This window comes from Mycteria americana, chromosome 8 (genome assembly GCF_035582795.1).
Source record: "Mycteria americana isolate JAX WOST 10 ecotype Jacksonville Zoo and Gardens chromosome 8, USCA_MyAme_1.0, whole genome shotgun sequence".
NCBI classification, from domain to species: domain Eukaryota; kingdom Metazoa; phylum Chordata; class Aves; order Ciconiiformes; family Ciconiidae; genus Mycteria; species Mycteria americana.
Genome location: NC_134372.1, coordinates 43,428,966 through 43,455,264, shown reverse-complemented (window position 1 = coordinate 43,455,264; position 26,299 = coordinate 43,428,966). Strand labels below are relative to the sequence as shown.

Sequence of the window (26,299 nt, the reverse complement as noted above, 5' to 3'; positions counted from 1 at the left end):
ATAAAATACAAGCCTACATCAGCCACTGTGGATGGAAAGAAATACATTTTAGCGGTGTTTTCCAAGCTTCTCAGCATGCCCCCCTGCCGCCCCAACCATACATTTTAATGTATAGTACATGCTTGTTTAAAAAAGAAATACATAAGGAGAAAGAGTAATTACCGTAGCTTAAATTCAGTCTGATAAGAAGGGCTTGCACACTCTGAGCAGCTGTTCCACTGCCATTCAGATTATGAAAATATAATCCTAGAGAACCTTGTCAAGATAAATACAGAGCATGAAATGTATAGGCAATTTTTCCCCAGCCACATATAATGATCAATTCCAAAGCCACAAGTGATACCAAAGGACAAAATAAGATCTGTCTAGACTTTCTCACTTACAAGATATTGATCATTCCAATGGTAAACTGGTTAGTATAAGTGTGTTTGGCTTGAAAGGTCACGAGCTTAACACCTGACAAGGAGTTATTCAACCTTGATATAAGACAAATTATTGCAGTGTTGCTGGAAAGTCTTTCTCTAATAAAAAAACCTGCCTGGTCTGAGAATATCTGAAATTTGTCTTACGGATGTCAAAAGAAAAAGCAGGGGAAAAAAAAAAGAAGTCAAGAGTTGGCATGGGTTTCTGCTGCTTCACCTCTATCTGGTTTTGCAAGTAGAGGTCCCAGAAGTCAGTTACTTTCTGGGCAGACCATGGGCAACATCTGCTGCACGGCCAGCAGTGGAAGCTGTCACTGATTGAAATGGCACCTCCATTCTCCTAAGACCTTCTCTCCTAAGAGCTCCTAAGAGCCTTCTCCTAAGGCTCTTCATTCCTAGCAAGGGAGCTTGCTCGCTCACCGACGTGGACTTGACAGACCCAGGGCACCCATACAGACAGGGGCAAAGAACCCACCATTCAAATGGGAAATGTTGACTTTGGAAGGAAAGCAGAGGGGAAAGGGTCAAGCAACGCCCTTCAGCGTGCGGGTGGGAAATGCTCTGTGGCATCACCCTCCAGTGCCTCCCCTTCAGAAAGTCCTGTGGGGCTTAAGCGGCGTATCAGAGACACAGTCCTTACCCAGCCGCCTCCTTTTTTATGGGGATAACCAGCAAGTGCTTATTAGGACAATTAGGAGCTTGATGTAAGTTTGCTGGATCTTTTCCAAGAGCTATAAATACCCGATCTATTTTGCTTTATCCAGTTCTTTTTGTTTTGCTGATATGATACTAGTTAAGGTTAATGGGGTTTGCTTTAATATTAGACACAGGATCACTTAACTACCTTTAATGAACACTGGAGTCAATGCATTGTGGAGTAATTCACACCGACATTGCCTCAGGTAAATCAACCGGAAAAATGTAAGCCAGTCAAATAAATAAACCTGACTGGCTGTAAATGTGCCAAATTTTACACCAAAATATATTTGAAAGCCAATGACTTAGGCACATCTAGGATATTAAAATGGAGGGTTTGGAGTCTGTTTCTTTTCAATTGCTTTTTCTTTTTAATGTCCCCTGCGCATCCCTCCTGTGCTGAAACCAAGCTGAGAGTGCAAGAAAAATTATTTTCACAAGTGTTTCTAATAGAAACAGATGCTCTGCAGCTTTGTGCCATTTTTTTGTTCGGAATGGAAATGATTTAAAAAAAAAAAAGCTTTTTTATGCTGGGCTATCTCAACACAGGAGAATGAGCGACAAAGAGGAGGACAGAGAGAGGGAGAGAAAAGGAGAAAAAGAGAAGAAGAGAAAGGATGAAAGAGAAAGAAAAAGTAAGAAAGAAAGAAACAGAGAGAGAGAAAGTAATTTTTTCTCAAGTTGGAGAAAATAGTGACAGTGAAATTCTAGACAGGGTAATACATTGTGTCAATAAATATTTATTAACCAGAAACAGGAACCAGAGGAACCCAACCAACTCAGTGAAGTTAGGGGGGCGGCTTACTTCATACTAATGCAAAACTATGCTAACATTACAAATGCTTTTACCTCGTAACACTGAAATAGTGAGCCTTGTACAGAGGAAAAACACCTCCCAGATATTCTTTGAAGGAAGGCAGGCAGTCTCTTGAAGTACTGAATTCTCATGAAAGCATGTAATATTTCAGCAATAAGGAATTACAGGGTGTTCATTATCGGTTATTAATGTTTGCCTAAGCGGAGCATAAGGTCCAGGCCTTTGGGGGAGTGCAGAGCTCCCAGCATCGCTTAATTACTGCCTCTTCCTAACCCAGCAATGCCAAGCTCTGATGCAAAGCTCTGCTGTCATAGACCGGCTGTATTATTAGATGAGAGTAATTCTGTTTGGCTGTGAAAAGGAAAAATAATGCATTTGAGAAGGCTGTTGCACAGGTGACAGAAGTTAATTAGTTTTTCTCCCCAGATAAACTCCAGACAATACAAGGAATTTGACTGTAACCATCACCTCAACTTGCAAACCCTTAGACCCACGCCACTACAGTTTTCAGACATTACACTATACCAGCATCTGGCACAGACTGGACAAAACTTCTAGGAGACAAGAAAGAGCTTCCCCCCCCCCCCCCCAAAAAAAAAAAAAGGCTGAAAAGAGGTGTTGCTTTTTCTGGAATAGCCCCTTTTATTTCTTTATTCCACCAAATGTTTCAGTGCAGGAGCAAGCTCATTGGGATGTGCTGGCCTTGGGGAAGGGGCTTGCTGCAGGTAGTAGAGGAAGACGCGTGGGCAGAATTGCTTATTTACGGAAGGCTGTTGCTACACAGGTGGTGTAGCGGGTATAAGCAAGGCCATATATTCTTTACTGCTGCTTTAGGAAAAGACTGTGGCGTCAGGTAAGGAAGTGGCCAACTATGAAGTGGCTGAGGCTGCACTTGGGCAGAAGCTTGAAGGATGTCAAGGGCTTTGGGGAAAAGAAAAAGCCCTCATTTTCTCTGTATAAAGCCAGCTCAGCTAATTCACCCTCAATCCGAGGGCAGTGGCTCCCAGGTTCCCCCTGTCCACTCGGAAGAAATTTAATTTCACAGATACAGACTTGTAGAGATTTCAACTCTTATGTGCATAGGAGGCTGAACATCCCCTACCTGAGAAGAGCTCGCTCTAAACTAGAACTAGCCATAAACTCAAAAAAATAGAGAGTCAAAAAAATTGTAATATATGACTGTAAGGTATAGCTGTTACATTGCAATATCATAATTCCTTACATAAGTGTGGTGGGTTTTTCGATGGGAGGATGCTATGGCTACTTCTGCCAGGTGAACGCGTGCCGTGACTCTAACATCTATTCAACAGCTAATCAAACGCATTATGATTGCAGACAAGAAAAATCAAGGCAGACTGTTAGCAATAAATCATAAATAATAAGGAGGTCAAATAAGCTTCTATTAACAATGTGTCCTTCTATTTATTTGTTTATATTCTGTCTACAGAAAATGTGATGCTGGACTGGGGATGGCTTAAGACAACCTTCTGGCCTGAAGACAGCTACAAAGCACAAAATACAAAACATGAACTCAGAAAGAAACAAGAAAAAAACAGCGTTTTCTTGGCATCAACAAGAAGCTCTTTATTTTTCCTCAAGTTTTCTTTTCTAAAAAAAAAAAAAAAATTGGAACTAAGACATTTGCAGAAATGAGACAAACTTTCTCTTCAGGTGACAATATTCAAGCAAGCATGTTGTTTTATTGAATTTAAATTGAAGGAAAAAAAAAGACAGATTTGGAATGGGATACAGTATCAGGAGAACTGAGAAACTGTGAACTTTGAAAGAAAGAAAACCTCTTTAAAAATGTGAACTGAGAAATGGATGGAAATACCATTTAAACCCCTGATTACACCCTGTGTATTCTTAAGGAGACGACATCATCTTTACTAATGCAACAGTATTTAGGGAATGGTTTACAACATATCTTTTATTATAATCTTTTAAGAAAAAACCAGAAATATTTAATTAGCTGTGAATTTACCATTTCTGTTCAGATGTCTTCTTGCACCTTCTTTTTCTAGACAGCACAGATAGATGTATTTGCAGCCAGCAGCCAAGGGCAGGAAAGATTTCTTTCCTTAATAATCTTTTTATTTGCCACACCCAATAAAATCCTTGTAGGGAAAAAGAATCAACACAACTACCATCTCCCGATCAATACCTAAAGCCTAACAGACAGTAATTATCAAAATAAAGAGGAAATCCCATATTGGGCTACGTACCTACCCATTAATCAAAACCACAGAAAATATCTGCAGCATTGCTTTTCTAAAATAAGACAAAAGATGCCTCCTTGGGTTTCACTTTGAACAGGCTATAATCAAAAGAAAGAGAACCAAGACTAACTAAGCCCCAGGAAGCCGCATTGTCCCTTTAACCCACAGTATTCCCCATCTCCCATTAGTACTTAACATTTTTCACTATGTTGTGACTGCTATTATTTCATTTAACACTGGTTAATCTGTATCTGAGGTATATGGAAACCCTCTAGATGATAAGATTGGACAGGTTCCAGTGTTGGCAGTTTTCGAGCGTGCACACACTTGGTGTGTTTTGATCCTTCCAGGAGCTCCCTGTTATTTGGACTGCCTGCCAATTCGTTCTTGGATCAGCCGCTCGCTCAGCTCCCACAGGGCTGCGGCCGTCGCTTCGCCCTGCGCCTCCTGCGACGGCAGGCAGCGGCAGCAGTTGTTGAAGTACATCCCGCCCAGGCCCTCCAGCTCCGCAGCCGTGGCGCAGTAGACAGTTGTGGCAGCTCCTTGTTGCTGGAATTACAAAAAAAAAAAAAAAAAAAAAAAAGAAAAGAAAAAAACCTATATAAATATATATATATATTTAATAATTGCAATTTTGATTGTGGTCCTTTGAAGCTGTGCATCTTATGAAAGCATCGGTGAAGAGCATCGCGGCTGGCAGGGTAACACGCCTGGTGACAAGGCTGAAACCCTGCGGAAGGTGCTGCCTGCCTGCTGGCCACTTATTTACACAACACCTTAGTGAGGACTTTTTTTTTCTTTTCCTTTCCTCTTAGAGCAAAAGAAAAGAAAAAGACAATCCTGAACCCCAGCCCCAGTCTCGGGTCTTTTGCCCCTTTTCAATAAAACCTTGGATCAGCGGCAGGGAGAGTCTGGCCTGACGCAGCGGGGCAGGGTCTGCCCGGGTGGTGTTTGGAACCAGAAAGGTTGAGTCAGGTTTAAAAGCAGCACCTCAAAACTTCCCGGTTTCCCTTTGCAAGACAGAAAACACCGTACACCTTGGGCAGCCCTGCTTCCCAGTCCTGACCAGCAACGCGGGCTGACGCAGACACCCATTTTGTTTGTTTGGGTTTTTAAACCTCTTGTACAAAATTAATCTGGGCACTCCAATTAAGACCTATCATGTAAAGTGCAATCGGGATCGGTGCCAAACCTGCCCACACATCTTTGATCAACAGTTTCACTGTGGCAGTTGTCACCGCTGCCTTGTAAGAACGTTTGTCTGCTGCAGGCAGAGAGGGGTTCTGATTGTGCAGAGACGCCAGGCTTTCCAGTGGGTTTTTTTTGTTCCGTAACAACCATTTCTCACGTCTCATAACGCTTTAAGAAATGGAGCGGGTAGATTAGAGGCTTTTGTGGATCGGGGTTTCTTTTTCTTTTAAATACCAAGTGAACTTCTGTTCAAACAGGAAGAATGGGTTTCTCTGAATTTCTCTAACAGAAACCTGGAGATCGAGGCCACAGAGGGGCCAAGTACCCCTGTACCGGCAATGAGCTACTCCCTGGAACAGATGAAAAGTGCAGGGCCAGAATAGCTGTAAAGAGGACAAGAAGCTAGTTTGCTCTGTAAACTATAATTAAAAATAATAGGTGAGAGTGCATAGCAAGACACAACGCTAATTTAAAACCAATACAGTTTATCTGGCATCTTATGATTATTTATGTACATCTTAGTCCTTTCTGTGGTAACTAATTATGAGCTGATAGGAATCAGAATAAAGAGGCTGCCAAGTATGATTGAAAAAGTAAACGAAGAGAAATTAGATGTTGCCACATCAGGATAATTTAATGGGGAAAGAGAATAGGCTTCAATCTCTTGTGATTTTCCTCCGGTTCTTTTTTTCTGGCCTTTCATTGTTACAACCAAGGAAACTCAGGGTGCTGTTAGGGGGTCAATCTGCAAGAGACCTCTACGTTACATTCTCATCCTTCAAGGGCAGCAAGCAGTCTAAAAAGCCCCAATTCTCCTTAAATGAGGTGTCTCGATTTTGTAACTACAAAGAAAGGCATGTTTGTTTGCAAGACATGCATTTTTCTCAGAAGATGGGATTAAACTGATAACGATGACTCCACAGCTTAGAAATGATCTCCCATCACAAGGTAAATCAAAACTGTCTCTATTAAGTATTTTGAAAGGCATATATTTATCAACAGACCAAAATATTTTTAAAGTTAGTATAATACATCGTAGTCCTCTTATTAAACCAGTATGTTTTTTAAAAAAGAGAAAGTATCTTAAAGGCGGTAGCAGAAACGGACGAGAGTTCTACTGAAAGTAATATTAAAAGAGAACAATAAAATGCCTATGCTCATTTGTACTATCCTATAAAGCTCCACAGCACAGGTATGATTGCCGTATTCAGCTGTTTAGAATGATTCAAAGCCCCTGAAGAGTATTATTAGTTTTTTGCAAGCAATTCAACTGGACTTTTATTAGAAAGGTAAAATTAAACTAAATTGCTCAATGCAGAGTGAGAGCCCTCAAGCTATTGCTGAAAAGCATCCGTCCGGCCAAGCTAAACTCAGGCTAGCTCTAATAGAATTCAGCTAATTCATAAAACGGAAGTTTATCAGAGCACTTTAAAATCCAAACCAAACAATAATTTATCTTTTCAAATGAGTCAAATTTGACGACTTTTAAACAAAATTCTCAGCAGGCAGAAAACCGTCCCACGGTATAACAGCAGTGCTTTATACCTTGAACATTGACACAACCTAGACTCCAAAAGAAGAGAATAGTTTTCCCTGTGTGAGCGTAGGATATTTACTTTAAGCGATAAAAGATTATGTGGCTGGAAGCCCAAAGCACTTTATCTTGCGATGCCTCCAGTGTTTCACTGAGAACTGGATGTAAGCAATGTGCCATTTGCTTTTTGGCTGTGTATATCTTTACTTCTTTCTAAATGTTTCAATCTTTCTAAATGTTGGCTGTTTTGGAAGAAGAAAGTTCAATGGTTCTATCATTGAAAAATAGAACCTTTCTTATTACTTAAGAGAAATGCAGTCATATTTATCCCTTCGTTGACAGAGGGCAAAGCTTTAATATCTCAGAATAATGGACAAACGTGAACTCATCAAGCCTAGGAGGTTCCTTCAGACGGCAAAACTACAAAACGGAAGGTAAATCCCAGATTCTCAAAGCCATTTAAGCATCTAATTTCCTTTGGTGAATGTGAGCTAGTTGCATTCAGACATTTGAGGATCTAAGTGATTTGCCCACGGACAGAGGGGAACGGGTATCACAGGATCACAGGAATCAAATCACACTTTGGGTGAGGAGGGACGTCAGGAGGTCTCTAGCCCAACCTCCTGCCCAAAGCGTGACACCTAGGAGCCCCATACACGCCATGCCGAACAGGAGGCTCCTCAAGGGACGAAGTCCTCCTTTCCATCTATGACTCTGATACCACAAACCTCCAGGAAGAGCCAGAGCTGCAGATAACTGCAAAACGCCTGTACTGCCAGCCATGCCTAGCCAGGCTGAGAAACCTGGCTCAGTAAATATTGTTTATCCCTCATGAACACTGTCTTTTGAATGACATCTTTATATGTTGGGCCTTATGACAGTTTAATAACAAGTTTTAATTTTTTGCTCATCAGCTTTCCTGTTCACATATCATCAGCATACGACAGGCGAGGATGTTAGGGAATCTAATTAGTAAACAATTCCATACTGCTGATACAAGATGAAACATTCTTAAACCGATAAAAAGAGCACTTTAATCACTGTTGAATGACTTTCAATGCCAAGCGGTTTGTGCCATGTCAGAACATAATTTGAAGAAGATTAGAGTACTATATAAAAGAATTAATGTTAACAACTTCGTTAAAAAATGTCTTAAACAATGAGCTTGTCAGTTGTCACAGCCTCTGCCTGATCTATTGTGATTAACGCCCCCCCAACAATTTAAACTGATAAACAATGCTAAAAGCGCTGGGCAACCTAAACATTTTTTTTCCATACGTCCGCCAGTTGTACAGGGTGCTAATCACCAGAGCTGGGGGTCAGCCTTCTTTAACCTGCAACAAAGGCAGCGGGTTGCGATGATGAATACACAGGATAAAGAATTTGTGAGAAGCCCAACTGAATCTTTAATCATGCCTCAATGCCATTTCCGATCCAGTCAAACATTTGAAAGCTGCTAGGCAAGCACCACGCTATCAATCTTTGTAGCGTACGTAAAATTACCCGGGAATCTTGTTTTGGATTAAGTTGAAGAGTGTCTTAGTAATAAGGGTTCATCATTCTCTCCCGCAAACCATTTGTCAGTTTTGTAATACAATCTTCAACTGCAGCAGGGTGGGATTTATACAGCAGTTGCTGTTTATTTATAGTTGAGGTTCAAAGATCTAAATTATCCATCCTTCCAAAATCCTTTGTTGAGATGAAAATACTAAGTAGCTACTAGTTCATAGGCATTTATTTCATAACTGCTAGCTGTCAATTTGTAACTGATGGCACTGAATACAAATTAATACTGAATATCTTAACAGTAAAAGAAAAGGGGGTTCTTGATATACAGTATACGGGAAAACCCTCATTAATATATGCAATGCATCCATTAGTATTCTAAGATACCATTTATGTTCCTGATAAGAAAACCTATTACACAGTTAATGTTTAGTTTTCAGATTTGTCTGCTTTCAAATGCATGTTTATTTTCTAAAATTAGATTCCTGTTCTGAAGCAGGTTTGCATATCAAGCATCTAAATAATAGGAACAATGCCATAACTTATCTGTATACTTATCAACTCCAAATGAATAAGATCCACCCTGAACTCTGTTAAGGGCATACAGATAGCATTAAACATTGCCTGCCAGTGAGATGGGATCAGCTCTTTGCAAAGCAGATTTTTATTTTCTTACGAAAAATTAAGAATAAAGGTCAGTTATCTTGGTAGCCCCAGGTTAAGTTTAGCCCAGTGCATTTTAAAGATGGCCAGTGGGAAGAGGTGAATTCCAAATGACATGAGAGGCGAGTATTTGTGACAAGGGCCAGATTCAAAGCAAGCAGCTCAAGTGAAATAAAACGGCAAGTGCTTCCTTACAAGTCTGCAGGCTTTTCCTGTTATTCACCTCAGGACTATTAGACAAAGCCAACACATCCCTAACACAAAAATATCAGATCCGCACAACAGCACCGTGAACGCACCCCTTATAGCAGAATAACTCACTACACAGCAGCGTGAAGATGAGGGAGCATGAAGGCCCGTTGCCTTTTCTGAGGCCCCGCAGGTTTGCAGTTGCTGAGATCTGCTGCGTTGCTCGCTGCAAGCCCGGCGCCGACGCGCGGGGCTGCAGGACGTGCTGCCCGGCCCCTGGGGCGCGCGCCCCTCCGGCTGGCCGAGCTGGGCACGGGCTGGCCGAGCTGGGCACGGGCTGGCCGCAGTGGGCTGGGGAGCCGCTGCTCCGCACTGCGGCTCGGCAGCCGAGCTTTGGCTTACCTCCTGGAAGAAAACTGCCCTCAGAATGCATTTGTTTCCTTTTGGGATTGCTAGTAACCCCCAGCTGGGATCGCGGTGCAGAGCCTTCTCAAAATATACTTATTCCTTCCTCTGTAACGTTAAAACGTTTCAACAGATGAGTCGAATCGGTATTTTTTCCCATCAAGTCTTTGCAAACCACGCAGAGCGCAATGACCTCTTCAGAAAAACACTAGCAAGTCTAAAATCCTCATGACCTCATTCCACCTTCAGGACTCCCCAGTATCTGAAGCGTGTTTAGGAGCAGTCTTAAGAGCCATTCAGTGGTATCGGCCCCAGCTGAAGCCGGTTGCAGCCGAGGGATCTACTTCTCAATGCCAGGCGTTATTTTGCTCCGTTTCCTGCCAGGGTAACTCAGAGCTGTGAGGGATAGTCACTTTTTGTACAATGCAGTGAACAAGTTTTAGTCTTGCACGTGAGATGAGAGGAGAACTGTTCGGTTCCTGCTGCAGTCCTCTTACTCAGAGCAATCCCAGATGCCCCGTCATCTTAAGAGTAACGCTCAGAATACGTATGTATTAGTCTCCTGTAAGAAAATAGGATTCCCTGATTGCTTTTTCAGCAAGGAAGTATGAAATTGAGACCTGCCTTTGCTAGTTTGAGTGAGTATGATAAACTGAAATCATATCTATAGCTAAAAAAATAAAACTTTGGAGCTGCCAAATATGATCTAAGAAACAAATCGGGCTCAGGTGACTTCAGGTCCCGTCTCCACCCAAGTGCCAGCAGGAAAACGTGACCTGAACTGACTCTGTAATTACAGTCTTTTCAAAGGTCTCACCGAACCACATCTAAACCAGAGATTCTCAACCACCTCCCCTTCCCCCATCACCACATTTAAACCAGCAAAGCATCTCTTAGAAGATAGTACAACGGATAAACCGAAATCTATAAGGTCTGCTTTTTTTCCTCTGATGTATTCCTTTTTCAACTAATTCCCAACTACAAAGACTCAAAACTCCATCAAGCTTCTCTACTTGCAAAGCATAGTTGGTTTCAAGCTGTAACTTTTCTTAGCGTCAAGACCTTTACACAGTTACAGTATTCTTTACATACATTATAGAAGATAAGTGCGTTATGTTCTTTGAGTAAGGAAACTGCAGTAGTTCACGAAAGAGGATTTGTTTTCAACTGCTGAGGCATTAAGACCTAGTGATTATTTCAACTATTCAGTATATGCAGCTATATTTAACTTACATTCTGGGTTTTAACTTTGCAAAAGAAAATGTGTCCATTGTAATAAATGTATTTTGATAATGCACCATGTTGTTTGTGTTATGCAACACCCCATATGTTCTCAATTACGGCAATGATAGTGCTTGAAAACTTCCAACCTCCAACATCCAGTGTCAAAACAGATTGTCTGCAATCATTCCACAGGAAAAAAAAAAAAAAACCCAATACAGGACGTCAAGTCAGGAGAACTGGGTTGGTTTTCTCTTTTCGACTTTTACTTCCCAAGTGAACTTGGACAAATCACTTCAACTCCATGTACCTCACTTTTCCCAGCTGTAAAATGGGGGGAGTACTATTATTTACCCACCTCACAGGGGTGTTGTGAGGACTAGTTCATATTTATGGAGTGCTTTCACACTTACTGTTGAAGAGCACTGTGTAAGTATAAAGTGTTATATTATAAACCGTTGTTAAAATGCGTAGAAGATGTAGAACAAGGTTGGCAAAATAGCTGACAAAAATGTAATTACCTTCTAAAATCATGCATATTTTTCTCTATTGTATAAACTTAATTCTTTAACCTGTGAAGCCGTCTGCTACACTGGGCCCTATTCCAGTCTCTTCCCTCTCTCACCCCTGCCCTGTTTCTTTTTGCCCAGCTCCCAGAGAACTTGGTAAAACTCTTATTAGCCAAAACACCATTCAATTCTTCAAAAACGGATGCTTTAGAGGGAACCAGCCCCTGACAGGGTGATCCATGGGTTCATCTCTCCCACCCTTTGCATATGCTAGAAAGAGCCATCGTTGCATACCAGGGGTGGGATTCAGTTGCCTAACATGGGTCTGACAACATCTGAGCCGCCTTGGGATATCCCGCGTGCTCTACAGCTGTCCTCCAGAAGGGCACATATTTCCCATGGGTCCGGTATTGTATTTGCCAGCCCCTCACAGATATCTCAGATAAAACCATACAACGTTTAAGACGGCACCAGACACCTCTGTCCGTGCAACCCAATTGCTCTTCCCGCAGAACCTGGAAGGGAGCTGGTTCCCACAGGCAGCACCGTATTCCTCCCTTTTCCCAGTATCTTATTAAAGTCCACAATCAGCTTCTGAGAATTGTTTCAAGCCTGACACAGAGCCATCTTAAGCTTCAAAAACTTTAATGAAGCGTATGGCTTTACCCTGCTCAACCAGCATTTCAACGGCAGGAGCAGCAGCACGCCCCGCAGGCTGCTCACCCTGGCCTTTTTACCCACACATTTCCACGCAGATCACTTCTGCATTTTCTTCTCCTGCCCGCTGAACTCCCGTTCACACCTGATTTACACTTTTAAGACATCATTGCTCCCCTGAAGTGGCAGTTTTGAACACTGCATGCAAATTGCTACGATCCAGTATTGCTTCTCTTTTCTTCTCGCAGGCTAGTATGGAGCAGTGGTGCGATACTGCATGCTCCTGCTCATTTCTGGATTTGGGAAAAATCCCTGAGGAAACGTATCGATCTTCATTTCAGAGTGTAACGGGGTAAGGGTGCAATCAGGTTGACCATATTATGTTGCTGTCCACTGCTTGCCCTATGTGCCAACACTGGCCAGTGGAGTGAGAAGCAGAGAGCATGTAAGAGATGGTCCTTGGGCATCACAGCAGCACTATCGGGCGCTGATCGTACCTGAAAATCTCTGTCACTTGCTTTCTGAGATTTTACCATGTGCATTTATATAAACATGAGTGCTATCATTGCTTGTCGGCCACTGTCAAAAATGGAAATCCCATGGAGGATACTGGAAATCCTCCTGAAACGCATATCCTGCCTCTGGGGGCAGATTCTTCCGGGCAAGGGTAGTTTGAAGAGTTGGGCAAACAGGCTGTTGAGAATAAACATACGCTGCCAAAAAGACAGATTAGGTATGCTGCCGCAACTAAATCATCAGAATAGGGCTGTCTGGTGTTTGGACACACGTAGATGAGAATTCATTGAAATCACTTCTGTTATTAACTTACGCTGACTTAAATTGTTTTATGTTTCTGCTGTACCTAACTTTAATTATATATATACTTTATATAAATGTATGTATACATACAGTACTGTATATGCTGTATATATTTATATAGCTTTTTAATACTATTACTAGTCAAAATTTAGACTTTTTCATATGCAGTATTGCAAAGAATGTCATCACAATACTGACATTTGGCTTCCTCCTTCATTGCACAGATGATTTTTTAGACTGACTTCCATTTTAGATATGAGTGAAAAGACCCCACACAACACAGTGCTTTTTAAGCAAGTGACCTTTTGGGACAAATATTTAACACGCTGTTCATTTAGGTTTTAAAGCTCAAGATTTTTTTAATCTGTTAATACACACACACGTATGCACACACACACGTGTCAGTAAGACAATGCATTGAAAAACCACAGGGTGTTATGATGGGGACATACCATGGTGAGAAATTAACTACTAACTCTGTCTTCCAGAAACTAATTAAGGGAATGTATTTTGCAATAATACAGATCTAGCAAACAGGCCTCTAAAGTCTAGGCTTAGAGCTGTAAGCCAGGCACTCCTGTATTATGTATGTGTGATTTTCATAGATAGCCTGCTGTAAAGTGTGCCCTGTTAGTGCATCTTTCAGGCTCAAAGACACTGGCCTTGTTAATATTTCATTTAGTACATACTGTAGAGTCTCATTTATATTACTTCTATAATTAATGGTGATAGCTTAGGCACTGCCTTTACAAGGAGAGATCCTTGTATGTTGGTCGATGGATAATGAGAAACAATAGATATTTCATTCACCAGCAGCTTGTTGCTAGTTAGTAGGAAATTATCGTGTGTACTGTTGCTTTAATTGCCAGGGTAAATAATGCTGCCGCTGTGTTAGTGAACATTTTAAAGCACTTGATGCAAATAGACTAGAAACAAAACAGAAAAAAAAAATTACCTTTATTATGCTATACCTTAGCATAGGGAGTTAAAAAGGTATGTCTTAAAACATTTGCGTTTTATCATGCAAATATATCTTAATATGCATGTGCTGACTATTCAACTACTGTATTTTAGGAAATACAATTATGCTGCCTTTCTCTTCTCCTATGTAGACTGTAAATAACTGTAGATCTTTCTCTTGTTTTCCTATGTAAATATATGTAAATACTAACAAGCTATGCATGCTGATATTCTAGGCAATTTCAGGTACTTTTATAATCTGAAGGCATGTACTTGAACTGGTTTGTTAAAAAAAAAAAATCAACTCTCTCAAATCCTTTAAAGCTCAGTAGAAATTAAAGATTTCTTACTAGACTGGTTCCTTCAATCTCAGTTGCTTTTTTGTTTCTTTTTTTCCCCTGCTTTGTCAACGTTGTCTCCCAAGACCCACCACCAAGGATGCATACTCCAACGCTGTTTTCTCCAAAGCGTGGAGTCCCGTCTCGGGATGCGGTTCACTCCCTGACTGAGGATGTGCACCATTTAGGTTCAACACCACCCCCATTTGTAAACCTCAACAGAGACTTGGAGAGGGGGGAATGCTAACCCCTTTGCTCTGACCTCTTCCTTCTGTTTAATGATGTTTTCTATTTCGTTTTCTCAGCCCATAATCCATCAAGTAAGGATCTAATACCACTAGTGCCAGGACCGGGTTGGAGGGCAGATGCCGGCGCAGCCAAGAGCAGTCCCCACGTCTTTGGCCGTGTCTTTGCTCTGTGGCTGTGCTGCAGTCCGGCCGCTCACTCAGACATGCTCCTCTGTTTGAACACACTCTTTATGTTTCTTTTCTAGCATGCTTATGACTTTGACAGACTGTGAAAATAATTTGATAAATAGCTTGATAAATTTCCCCATCTCTTCCCTTCAGTGCTGTAACACTGTTTGTGGGAGCCTTTCAATTGAAGGAGCGTGAACAAAAATGAAATTACCTAAGCTTATAAATCAAGTCACCTCCTGCATACAAATTTGGAGGCAAGGTTTCAATTTAGCTCTCTTCTTTCTTACTTTTTTGTTCATGTAATAAATGAAGATTCCTAGGAGGAAAACGGTAAGAAGAAAAAAGAGATGCATTTATCCCCCAATACAGTAAGGGGAAAAAAAAAATCCCCTCTGCATTATCTATGGAAACTAAATGCAATGACAACTTTTTAATCGAAAGAAAACAGCTTTCATGTCTGAAGATGCTTTTTCCAGAGTAGATGTATAAGAATAAACACATTAATTGACAGGATCCTCATGACTTTTTAAGTTCCTCAAACTTAGCTTGGTGTCTAGGGAAGATCTCTTTCCAGTCCTTGAAGACTCTTTTAAGATGAATGTTTAAAAAGCTGAGCTGACATGGGCATTATGTTCAAGTGCAAGCTGTACTATTCTTTAATAGAGGGCATAGAAATGGTTCATAGGATTATTATCTTTCTACAGACAAAACCCATTACCTTCACACTAGGAGGGAAAAGCTAGTTTTTAACTTATATAAAACGGAATCAATTATCAATATCTTTGCATGGTTTCCCAGCTCTGCTGGAGAGCAGTCGCAGAGCTAAACACACAGAGCCATTTGGCAAAAGGGCTCCTTCCTATGCTGGGCTTCTTGTTACACCTTTCATTTAATAAAATCACATCTGCAGAAGCAAAAATAAGTAGCAACGATTTGTATGCAGGGCTTCCACCCTGAATGTCACAAGAGGAGACAGGAATCGCATTTGCAGACTGATCGCCTGACTACTGTTACTGTAGACTTCTTCCCAGTAAAAAGTGAACGAGTGAATAAAAAGCAGTCATCGGCGCAAAGTCAAATGCAGTGGCAAACAGCAGTACAGGTCAGAGCATCCATACAGCGTGTTGTCTTCGGCGCGGAAGAAAAGCGCTCCTTCAGCAAACTCTGCCATATCATCCTTACCATCCAGCCTCTGAATAATCCTTTTGTTGGCTTTACCAGTGGCTTTTCACAGATGCTTATGTTTCCAGGGAGAAAAAGAAAGCCGGAAGGTTAGTGGTGGCTTTGCGTGGTGAAAAAGTCCACACAGGCCTGTCGCTTCTTAAACTACTACAAATAAAAGTCTTACGTCTTTCAGTAGACAACATCTAACCTACTCCAACTCTGCGTCCCTCAGCAAAGAGATCAATAAATGCATTAGCCATCCTTAAAAAACATGTGTCCCCAGCTACTTTACTAGCACCTGCAAACTCAGATGCACATATAGGTGCAGTATGTGCAATGTACATAAAACATAATATTCTAGAACCTGGTAATGGTGTTTAGAAAGGAAATGTTCATTATTAGACTCTTATCTGTTTATCCCATTCATGAGATCTGCTTCTACAAAGCGCATAATGATAAATGGCACATTTGCAAATTATCTTCTGAGTGCTGATGAGAAATCAGCAACCTACGAGTTACCGTGACTTTGAATGAGTACACTCCACTGCAAGTCTCGTTTGCCGAGATGCCTGCCAAATGAGTGCATTAGTATATTAGGAATCTAATAAATTGACTAACAAGCATTTGATGAAAAATAGCTGTACCATCCGTTACAGCTATCATCACAGCCAACAAGGCTACTGGGGTTGAGATTGCGAAGGCACCAGCTGCTGATAAGAGATGTGGCTGCGCTGTGCCACGCTCTCCGCGGCATCTCCCCGCTAACTGTGCATCGTAACAAGCCCGCAGCAAGGCATAGGACCTCCTTTACTTAAGCTTCCCTCTGCTTCTTTCGTGACGCTGATGAGGATTTAAACCATCGCAGCCTTACTCAGTCTTGTCTTTTCCCTTTCCGCTGCAGAAAGTAGGCTGCTGGGATGGTAGAGAAAACTCTTCTGACAACCCAGCACTGAATGAGTTTCTCCGCCTGGGAAGGAGCTGGAGGAGACACTTTCTGTTATACGGCTCAGCACTGTTCAAACATCTGAGACTGCTTTCACGTTCACAGTCTGTAAACTTTAAGCTTGTTAATTATGATCACAAACATGAGGCTAAAGGACCAAGAAGGCTTTGGCTATATTCACATTCAGCAGATAGGCACGGCGTTATTTAATGTCATGCAATCAAATTAGTTTCAGGAGTGGCTCAGAGTCCTACTTCTAACTCAGGGTCCTAGTGGAAAAATTAAAAGTCAGGAAATAAATCTTCATACAGCACTTCACCTGTGTTGTTCACTGCTTTGCTGGATATTTAAGAAGCCCAATTCCTTTTATGAGTAAAACCAACGATCCTCCCTCATGCAAACATCCTCCCTGCCTGGGAAGGCGCAAGCACCCGACACATTCAAACCCAGGGGACCTGCAAACCCGAAGCAGGGTAATTAAAAGCTCAGGGTTAACTGTGTCCAGAGCCCCGTGGGAAGGTTTGGCCGCTCTCGCCGGCAAGCCCCCGCAGCCCACCCGATGCACTGTGGGTGCTCGCCACTCCTCCCACTGGCGCCGGGGAGAGGACGGCACACGGCAGATTGCAGCTACGCTCTGTCCTGGCAAAGCCCGTGTGAGTAAATTATGCCTTTTCAGGCTAATTAATTCTAGTAAGAGCAATATACCCTTACATTCAAGTTTCAGAAATCTTCTGCGTGCCGCTTAATTTGTTTAAAGTAGAGAGGAACCCAATTCATTATAAATGCCCATTTATCGTCTGTCAACAAATCCCAGCAAACACTTTAAAACTACGCACGCGTAAGAGAAGCTCCTTCTGTACCTTCCCAAATTGCATTTCTGCTTTTACCTGAGACATTTGCAAGATCCCCCACCTCTGTCAACAGTCGCTCTCCAGTTTTGTTTAGCTTATCATCAACAGACTCTGCTTTTGTGAGTGGACAAGTCATTTGAGTGTGCACCACAGTTATAATGGCCTGACTGACAGCTCAGCCAGATAAACACGAGAGAATAACAGACGTAGGAACAATCTGGGTATTCATTTTGTCCGTTCAACCAGGTTGAAAGGATTTGCCAGCCAAGGGCACAACACTTCAGGCTAATTTGCTCAGCCAAAGCACTGCCAGAGTGTAAGGCTGCCGGCAGATGACTGATGTTAGGGAGATCGGCGTCCCCAGATGAGGTGCTTATTATTCACCTCTGCCTCACGGGAAATGAAAGCACTATTTATTCAAAGCATCCATTTGAAAGAGGAAAACATATAGAAATGAACTTTGTTACAAAACTTGAACCCTTCCCACTGCTTCCCTTCTTCTGCATTAATTCCAGCTTCTTGTCCTCGTCCTCATCATCCTGCACACAGCAGCATTTCTCTTTCCTTGCTTCTTCCTTCCCCCTATACATTTGCTTCTCCTTTCCTTCTCACATACTTTCCTTAGCCTTGTCTCCTGCTTTGCAGTTTTGATCCTATGTCTGACACCGGGTACCTTTTCTTTGCTGTTCAGCTTCCATTTTAATGCTATACCCACTCAGCTTTGCAAACCTCAGAGGCTCGACTCTATTCTCACAGTGTCTGGTATATAAGTGGGTGCCCAGGATACCCTGGCTGTGTCTCACACACTACATGCACTCTGCAGTCTTTTGGCTGATATTAGCCCCGTACTCCGACGGGAGCCACGTGCTACCAATGTGCCGCATCAATCACCGCGCTGTTACGGAGCCAAGCAACGCAGGACCAGTGAAGTGACGATGCTGTCCTCGCTAAGGAAAGTTGTCTCTTGCACATTTTAAGCATCCTGTGTTTAGAGCGACAGAGCCACAAGTCCACCTGCTAATCACATAAAAATAAATGATGGGTAGAACAGCCGAGCTTGTACTAAGAAAAGGTAAACACCACTCTGACATATTCCTGCAAAGAAGCAAACAAAATAATAACAGTTTACAGTGGAGGCTTGCAAGTTCGCTCCCATTAATTAAGTTCCATTTTCCAGCCTATTGAGTTTTAAGTCGTTTTCTCTAGGATTGATTTCAACAACTTTTCTCCCACTGAAGAGCAAAGGCCAAAATCTGCTCTCGGTGACAGCAGCACGACTCTACCGGCTTCAGCAAACCGTGGAGCTGGGACAGGAGGTGTAGCGGTGCCGTGGTAAATCCCTGAGCATTTCAGGAGCGTCCGGGAGGAGCACCCACAGCCCGAGCGAGGCGGGCTGGGAGCAACGGCCCTTGCAGAGGTGACGCACTGACAGCCTCAGACACATCACGGGAGGAATGTAAAGTGCACCTGACATTTCTTTTGATCTACTCCTAAGAAGCATTAAAAGGCACATTAATGTGCTGCTTTAGTGTGTGTTCAATGTGATAGTTGGAGACATAACTGAGCCTTTCACAGAAGTCTAATTGGGGAGAAGAATAAACTTGTTGTTTCCTCCTCTGGACATGCACCCTAGAACATAGGCAGAGTTGACATTTGCATGAAGTATGTTGCTGTTTTGCATTTTAAATCCAGGCATGCTGAATGTAGGCTGAACGATCACTTTGACTATTATTAGGAAATCAGTACATGCCCAACAGTAATTCTACAGATGCAGTAACTGATATTGCCCAGTGGCAGATTATCTTTCTCTAATGCTACCACACGCTGAAATTCAAATATACAAGTGTGTATGCATATATTTACATACATATATATATATGTAAAAAATTGCTCACTTAAAATATCAAGTGAACACTAATACAGTATCTGAGCATCTCCTACAGCTGCCTTTCATGCAATTGTTTTGTATTGCTCACGGAGATCCTCACACACAGGTCATATTCACATTTAGTAACAGAGTTTTGTGCATTGAGCTAATGATACTTCTTGACCTCATCAGACTATGAAGCACCTCTGCATCTCTGTGCTTTCAGTTGCCATGTCATATTTCCTTTGCTCTTTTAAGACAACCACAAAATGAACAAACTGCAGACAACGAACTAAGTAACAAAGAAAAAAGGAATGTAAAAAGAGAACGTTCCTACCCAGGTTAATCAACAGCAGGATAAATGGAGCAAAGAAAGTCAGGTGTAAGTTCCATAGCAGAGGTAAGGTGAGGAAGGACATTACTGGGGCATCCTCAATTTTGCTGAAGGCTACTTATTCCTTGCTCCTCTTTCTATCAGCTTAGGTGTGTGTTTACACATCTGGCCAGACCTATATTCAGCTGAACTCTACTTTCTTCTCTGTGCAATGCTCTTTCTTACATCTGTTATGCTGATAATTTATGTGTCCCCGATTAGCTCTATGCAGTGCCCTCAATGCTTTATCTCTGGAAGGATTAGAGGCTTTACGCTGCCTTCTTCATTTGTCTGCAGCACCTCTTTCCAGCCTCAGCTAGGCTCCTTGGATAGAGTTCTCTGCTGCAGTACTAATGATGCCAATACTGTTACACTAAGACATGCACCTCTTAAACTCTTTTTGGCAAAAGAACGTCTAATCTGCAAGAACCATTAGCTTCCTTTTCTTGAAGCTCTCACTCAATCTAGCCACGAGAATTGTAATGCAAGGGAAGAGGAGGCTGAGAAACAGGATCCCAGAGAGCCCTACTGCTTGGCTCAGTGTCCTGGTGCTAACCGAAAAGCATGAACCTGCACTGCCAACGCATGCCAAGTCCACTGCAAGAAAACAACGTGTCCTGATCAAGTTAGGCAGGTAGATTAAAAAAAAAAAATATTAGGGAAGGCAACTGCTCTGGGTACATAATAGTGTCAGTACCAGTACCTCTGGATGCAGAGGTCTTCTGGATCATGCAGGTGAAAACCCATGCAATTCCGTTCTTTTTCTATGATATTTATAAAACACCATCAGTTCTTTCTAGCTGGTACCAACTCAGGATTAAAGGAACTCCCTTTCCAAACCCACACATGCCACTCTGCTTCAAAACCACTTTGAGGCTCTTCCTATCCCAGCTTTTGGATGGCCACATTTTTTCTTGACAATAGCATGATTTTCTTCTTATAAACAAGCTAACATCATGGCCACCACAAAGATGAAAGACAGTTTTGTTTTGGGCTGCTCCTCTGGCTGATGTTCAAGATGGTTTCTGATGAACGCATCTTGAAAAGTGGGGAAAGGAAGGGATCCCACAGGAACTTCAATAAATTGTTTGTCCTACATGAAAAAATTTGAAATACAAAACAAATGTATAGAAAACTCCAGGATTTTAGCTAGAGCATACAAGGGTTTCATAGGCCTTCCTTTTAAATTATGGCATTAAATAGACCTCTAAGAAGCAATCAATGTTGGAAATTCAGCTTTTGCAATGTTTAGATCTGTACCCCTTTCCAAAAACGCAGCCAAAGCTTTCCTGAGGGAACACCTAAGATGCTCCATCCAGAGGCCAGGGCAGAGGAGGGAGCTGGGCACGGCACCTCCTGCACTGCCCAGCGGTGGCTGCAGGAGGGAAGGGGGACGTGCATACGAGCTGGGGAGCATCTGGGCTGGAGAGCTGGAGCTGCCCGCACCTCCACAGTGTGAACGTGCACGTGTGCTGTCACTCAAAGAGGGAAACACGTTATTTCAACAGGATACACATCTCTCCTGCTCTCTCCAGCAGGAGGAATGGAAATGCGTCTGGTTTCCCAGCGAATGCACAGAAGATCCTTTTCAGTTGATACCAACCAGTTGACTCTATCTCAGTATTTTTCCATTTGCTTCATACAAGTAAAAATGATGGTTTGTAAGAAGATCTCTATCCCCTGTTTTGCCACAATGCCATATCCTTCTAGGAGAATACTCTTTCGACAATAAATTTCTATTAAAGTGCAATGTGCTCTTAAGTGGCATAATCTTTTTCAGTTGGCAACATGTGAAATATATTTATGTTCTGTCCAAATGGAGCTGTATTGGAGCTGTACTATCTAACTCTCCTTACATACTTTTGATCACTTTTTTCAGCCTAGTTAGATTATAGAAGGAAAAATCGCTCAGTGGCACAAATGATATAAACCTAAAGGATTTTTAGCTCTTACTTTCTGACAAGTCCAAAAGTGAATTTGCTGCAAAATAATGAACTTAAGTGACCCCTGCTGACTTCTCCAGGAATGACATTCCATAGGGAGTCCCATTATGAAACAAATGGTTCAGGTACAAAATAAGTCCATTTGTCCCAGCTCTTTGGACTTTTTCTTGGAAAAGAACCATTCCTCAGAAAGTTGCTGGTCATCTGAAACGGTACTGTAGTCTACAGTTTGGGATGATCCATCTGACCATGAAAAAAAGGGTAAAGGGTCAGATTTGAACCCTTGCAGGAGCCAGACACAGTTAATTTGTTTTTCAGGGGTATTATCAGTTAAGCATAGCTGGAATTTCAACATCTTATATCTGCCCACATATCTGGCTGGTGCCTTCCGGCCTTCTGCGTCATGTAAGGGGCTAATAAAAGGTGGCAGCGCTTGATGTCAGATAGTTTGTCTCTGCCTCGTTTAATCATTCTGAATGGAGTGATGCTCAAGCCCAACTTGCATTCACTATCGGTCTGCGAGAGGGCTGCTGAGAGCTACTTCTCAGCAATCAGCTCGAACCCTTGGCAAGACATCTGTCAAGTACACTTTAGCATCCCCACAACCTCGAAGTAAGAGAAGTGGCCTTCTCAATTTAGATGCAATATTAAAGGCTGTTGACAGAAATCTTACATCCCACTGCGTTTTCTCTCTAGGTTTGCAATCCTGATCCCGTTAAAGCCAGTGGGAGCCTTGCCGTGGTCTTCAATAGACCCAACATTACAAACATAGCGTTGAAGATGGAATAAACACAACTGGATTACTCTCAACTCATTGAAAACCTAAATTCCTATTAGGTTATCGAGGTATCTTAATACTCGAGAGACACTTGAAACTGCAGATGCTCAGGCATTTCACACAAAACCCAGGATGTGTCCAACTGAGGTGGCAGCATTGCTATTGTACTCATTAAACTCTTGAAACACATGAGTTAGGCTTTCAGCACAAATCACGTTGTTAGGTCCAGTTGACTATAGCACAAACTTGATCGGAACATCTACACTCCAAACAAAAGAACTGCAAGTTCAGCTGAACTTTCTCAGACTTCTCATGACCTCATTTGCAGTGGAGTGGACTCCTGGTTGATACAACTTAATTGCAAATGCAAATGTTTATCCAATAAGAGAGCATACTTAAAAAAAAAAAAAAAAAAAAAAAAAGGAAAAAATTACCATCCCACTTCATTTTCTGTGTTGGTGTTTACACAAACCGAGATATCACATGTGCTGAAAATAATTGGAGAATGTGTCATAAAATGTATGAAACAATCCACTCACATAGGCATATGCTACAAATGGCTTAAAAGTATCCAGGTATTCTTGTAAACTGCAACAGCAGATAAGCTTTCCTTTTAATTTTTCTCAGACTAGGTGTTAGTGCAAGTTATGACCAAGAATTTAGCACATCCATTCAAATTATACCTAAAGCACTAAATCCAGCACAGCAGTAATTTTCTAGTCTTTCATACTTCCCAACTTAATGAAAAGAGACATTAATGTCCCAACCATAGATTAATTAGATGGAATCATTAAGAATTATTTCCCAGGTATCTTTTGCTAATACACATATTATCATTGAACACTACCAACCCTGTTTGGAAGGTTAATGTTATTTTGGAAGAATATTTACAGTATCAGTGATAGAAAACCCTATACCTAAAAAAATATTTTCCACCTGCAGCTATCTGTCATCCATCCCACACAAGCTTTGAAAGCTTTCCACTATCTGTCAAAACACAGGTTTTGATGCAATAAAGACTGTAATTACTGAGCATTTACAAGAAATAATATTTTCCCTCTGGTACGTGTTATAACAGTTGTTAACATGCAAGTATGAATACTAATGCTCCAAGCCCACCTATACTCTTCACAAATGATAAGGATTTTTTTGAATACTGATATAAAGGCAAGTATAATAAAAGAGCAAGATAAGACTGAATACAGGTCTTGAAAAATAAACGTCAATCAGAATAAGGTTTTTAGAGGCATAAGAAGTTGATTTGAAGTAGAGTTTGGAAATAAAGCTGGCAATTAGATCCAGGGATATAAACAGCACTTCTTTTGTGTTGAAAAAAAAAAAAGATCCTTTTGCAACCAAAATACAAGGCTACAAGATGTGTGAAGGAAACAATACTGAGTATGCATCAAAACAACTCTGCAGATGCCACGCTAGCAGATGGCTTAAGCCGACTGAATTACTGTATAAACATTTAACTGAAAGTTTGATTTTATAAGTGTGGAAATTATACAAAACAAAAAGAAAATGATTCTAAGAAGCACTTAAATTAGTAATTTGTAATTTTCTCTGCTAAGACGGCATAGCTCTGCTGCTTTGCAAGAGCCCTTTGAAGAGGGAATTCTGGAAATCTCGGAAAGAAATTGCGCACCGTAAAAGGGAACTCATATGAACACACAAAACTAAGCGAGACACTTAAAGGTAAATATATACCTTTCCACTGCTGTTGCAGCTCGAATCCATTCCAACTGCAAGTTAATAAAAATCTACACCCCTCCCCACTCTCCATTTCCTCCTTCATGTCTAGATAACAAAGGCTGCGTCTCTGTTTATATCTCAGTAACTTCTACAGCAACCGCTTGTCGTGTCACTTGGGCTCAATTGTAATACATGGGCAGGAAGGACACGAGAAAAAGGCTATTTGTGTGTAGATACCGTCGAAAAACACCAATCAGAAGGTGGAAAGACAAAAATATACAGGAAAAGGAAGAATAATTAATGCAGAAATAATGTGGCTTCTTGTTACAGTGTACAATCTGGATAAAATAGAGTATTGCTGTTGAATTGATGGGTTTGGCCTGATTATTATTTAGCCACGTGTCTCAGATGAATGTGTTCTATCATTTTGCAAAGAAATAACAGTGTGAAACAGGAGGCTGACGATGGGCACAGGGTCTTGTCCTGCTTTACTGAATGTCAAAGCAATCTATCCTCCACCTTTCCCAAACCAGTGATAATTTTTCTTTTGGCTTTACCGGTGAGCAACCAGACCCCAAACGGGGTCTAGGACCAAGTACCGTGCCAGGGTCCAACCGGACCCTTTAAACACAGTGTTACTGCAGCACCGTCGGCGTTAGTCTGCGCAACATCCTCTGCAGACTGCTCCGTAGCAAACCTAACCACGACTGCTGCTTACGCTGCACGTAGTTAGACTTCACCACTCAGAAGGCTAACTAACTATTTTACATCCCCTGCTTCCGTAAAGCCATTACGTGCTATTCCAGAACCGAGATGGCATTTACATTGGGTGCAGGTAGTACTAATAAAAGAGTAAGTCGGCGTCTTCCTCAAAACCTCTGTTTTCCCAGCTGTCCACATTCCAAATTCCCCATTTGGTATAATGATCAAGAAGAGTTAATAACTCCTCCCTTTAAGCAGGTTCGTTGTGCCAGGGACAAAATAAATTATCATCCCCCTTACATCCCAATACAGAACCATTTCTCATAAGTCTCTCCTCCTGATCTTCACTCTTTTTCTCTTCCAATTCATTCCTTTGCTCATAACTCCTCTCCTTCCAGACCATCTGTTCCAAACCAACCACCTTCCTGATTGGGATTCCCTGATATCACAACACAGAGGATGTGGAAATCAAATTTATTTAAGAATTACCATGGTGGTTTAAATCCACCTCATCCTGCTGGGCAGGATTTTTACCTCTTATAACCAAAACGTTATTCTCTGTAACCTATACCCGGTGTTGACCTCAGAGAGGCAAAGGTGAGAAAATCCCTTGTCTGCAGTCCATGGGCAGCTCTGGATTCTGATCCCATGGGTTATTTAACTAATTAACAGATCCACTTTGTCTACCTTCCCTCTCCACTTTCCTTTCTGTTTCCATTTTCTCTACAGTCTTTCTAATTTTCCTCTCTCCGATTTTATGAATCCACCAAGCCTAACTCCAGAACTGGATTCAGGATTCATATTTCTCTAATGTTTGAATATGAAATACAGAAGCTCGGATTTATTTTAAATGTCCTGGTACTGGAAAAGCTATTAAAAAAACTTAGTGTAAAGAAAATAAACTCCAACATTTTGATTCAATAAACTGAAAATCTATATTAAAATGCTAATAAATGACATATTTGTCTAGAGCGGTCCTTAAAAAGATATGACAAAGAAGACAAAACACTTCATGCATAACCTATGATGACGAACATTGTGATAGAGTGAAGTTCCACAGCATCGTCCACATGTGACACTCTGCCTAATTAATATTTGATAAGAAATATATTTGATAACAGGATAGGCTTACAGTAATCAAACTAGGATTGATCTACAAACACACTAACAAAAACCATTCTCGCATGATCTTTGCCTGCTTAAGCAAATTATCTCTAAATAAACAAGTAGTACACAGACCTAAGGAAAATGTTAACCTGTAAATTGACTGTCTACATCTTCTCTCCTTGAATGTTGAAATTGTAGGGCAGAGTTTTGTCATGACTCAGGTGATAAATCATAATATAAAATAATATTTAACTGGAAGTCCGGGGATTCTGCTACCAAGAGTTTAATTCAAAAGGCCACAAATTTCTATT

At 41.4% G+C, this 26,299-nt stretch overlaps 1 protein-coding gene across 3 annotated transcripts in view; it reads right to left on the bottom strand.

Annotated features, from left to right (window-relative positions):
• Nucleotides 1-3,490: 3,490 nt before the first annotated feature.
• Nucleotides 3,491-26,299, bottom strand: part of WWOX (WW domain containing oxidoreductase) — a 541,645-nt gene continuing 518,836 nt past the window's right edge. Inside the window, exon 10 of one of the 3 annotated variants that reach the window (XM_075510859.1) lies at nt 3,491-4,703. In XM_075510859.1, coding sequence (XP_075366974.1) covers nt 4,515-4,703 — 189 coding nt within the window. In that variant the 3' untranslated portion in view covers nt 3,491-4,514. The remainder of the gene's footprint in view (nt 4,704-26,299) is intronic. The other 2 variants (XM_075510858.1, XM_075510862.1) reach the window with 2 other exon arrangements.